Source organism: Frankliniella occidentalis, unplaced genomic scaffold, assembly GCF_000697945.3.
Source record: "Frankliniella occidentalis isolate FOCC.00 unplaced genomic scaffold, Focc_3.1 Scaffold197, whole genome shotgun sequence".
Classification (NCBI taxonomy): domain Eukaryota; kingdom Metazoa; phylum Arthropoda; class Insecta; order Thysanoptera; family Thripidae; genus Frankliniella; species Frankliniella occidentalis.
Genome location: NW_026267323.1, coordinates 475,779 through 477,345, shown reverse-complemented (window position 1 = coordinate 477,345; position 1,567 = coordinate 475,779). Strand labels below are relative to the sequence as shown.

General features: G+C 45.9%; 1 protein-coding gene across 1 annotated transcript; it reads left to right on the top strand.

Moving 5' to 3' along the window:
• The first annotated feature begins 247 nt into the window (after positions 1–247).
• Positions 248–964, top strand: LOC127750487 (uncharacterized protein F54H12.2-like). The gene has a single exon (XM_052272272.1). The coding sequence runs from the start codon at positions 248–250 to the stop codon at positions 962–964; it is 717 nt and encodes a 238-aa protein (XP_052128232.1).
• The last annotated feature ends 603 nt before the right edge of the window (positions 965–1,567 follow it).

Sequence of the window (1,567 nt, the reverse complement as noted above, 5' to 3'; positions counted from 1 at the left end):
TTATGCTTACCGAAGCATTATCGAGGCTACAATTAATTACGATAGCGCGGCGAAAGCGACACACATGGGCATGCGTATGTATCATAAGGACACTGCGGGAGCCATGGATGATATCGGAAAAGATTCTAAAAACGCAGGATTGGTTAAACGTAGGCAACGCACACAAAACAGCAACGAAGTCGAATTACTGGGTCCAATTCATTGCGATTTCTTTAATCACGACCGATTTATCTTAAATAACGTCGATATGAGAATAAAACTCACTCGTAGTCGAGATGCCTTCGTGCTCACATCGACAAAGAAGAAAGAAAGATTTATCATCACAGACATCAAGCTACTGATAAGAAGAGTTCGGGTGTCTCCATCCGTGCTTCTTGCACACGCAGCTGCGCTGGAGAAGGCCCCTGCTAAGTACCCTATTACAAGAGTGGACCTGAAAACCTTCACTATTTCTGCGGGTCTGCACGACAAAACGATTCCTAATCTGCATTTGGGACAGTTGCCAAAAAGACTCATTATTGGCTTCGTTTCAAATCAGGCGTTTAACGGTAGTTATGAACGCAATCCGTTTAACTTTCATCACTTTAATATTATTTACTTGAATTTATATGACGGTTCACAACCAATCCCAGCACAACCGTTAAAGCCGAACTTTAACAAAGGGCTGTACGTCGAGGCATATAACATCCTGTTTTCCGGAACAGGCATACATTGGAAGGACGAAGGGAATGATATCACTTACGAAGATTACGCCAACGGCTACACACTTTTTGCGTTCGATATTTCTCAAGATTTGTCAGCAAACGAACACCACTGGAACTTACAACGACAAGGGGTTGTCAGGCTTGAACTCCTATTCTCGGCTCCTCTCCCGGAACCGATTAATTGTATTGTGTACTCTGAGTTCAATAACCTCATAGAGATCGATAAAAATCGAAACTTTGTTGTAGATTACAACGTGTAATGGACGGGCACACTTTGGAGGCGGTCATGCGCAGGGACCCTCACGCTAGGCCGCTCTTTGAAGGCGTCTATGCGTCAGACACACTACCACATAGGCTACACAGGAAAAAAGCACTTATCATTGTGAACACAGACCCAATCGCCAAGCCCGGGGCACATTGGCAAGCACTATACATAGAATGTGACTCCTCGCGACGGACCCGCCACTCATCCTCGTCGCCTGGGCAATAGGCAACCGCCACTGAGAGCCAGTATAACTACTAACGCACCCTCAGAAACTTAATTTGACGGAGGGGCCTCTTGGCCCTACAAAAAACTCTACTTTCAGGCCGCGCTATCCGTTTGATTTGTGCGTCGACGCACGTTGGTAAAGAAACCGTCAAAAACGTATATTTGACGCACAAAAAATCTGAGCACGCCAAAAAACTGCGCTTAAACTGTGCTTTTAAACCGTCAGGGCCGCAAAAACTGTGCTCGTCTCTTTATGGGCGAAAACCGACGTGTTTACATGAGTGCAGCAAACTTCACGACTGGCTCTTGATGAAGAAATTGATGACAACAGCAGCCAGGTCGGGCCTCACCGCTCATCGCTCCGGAGCTTCTT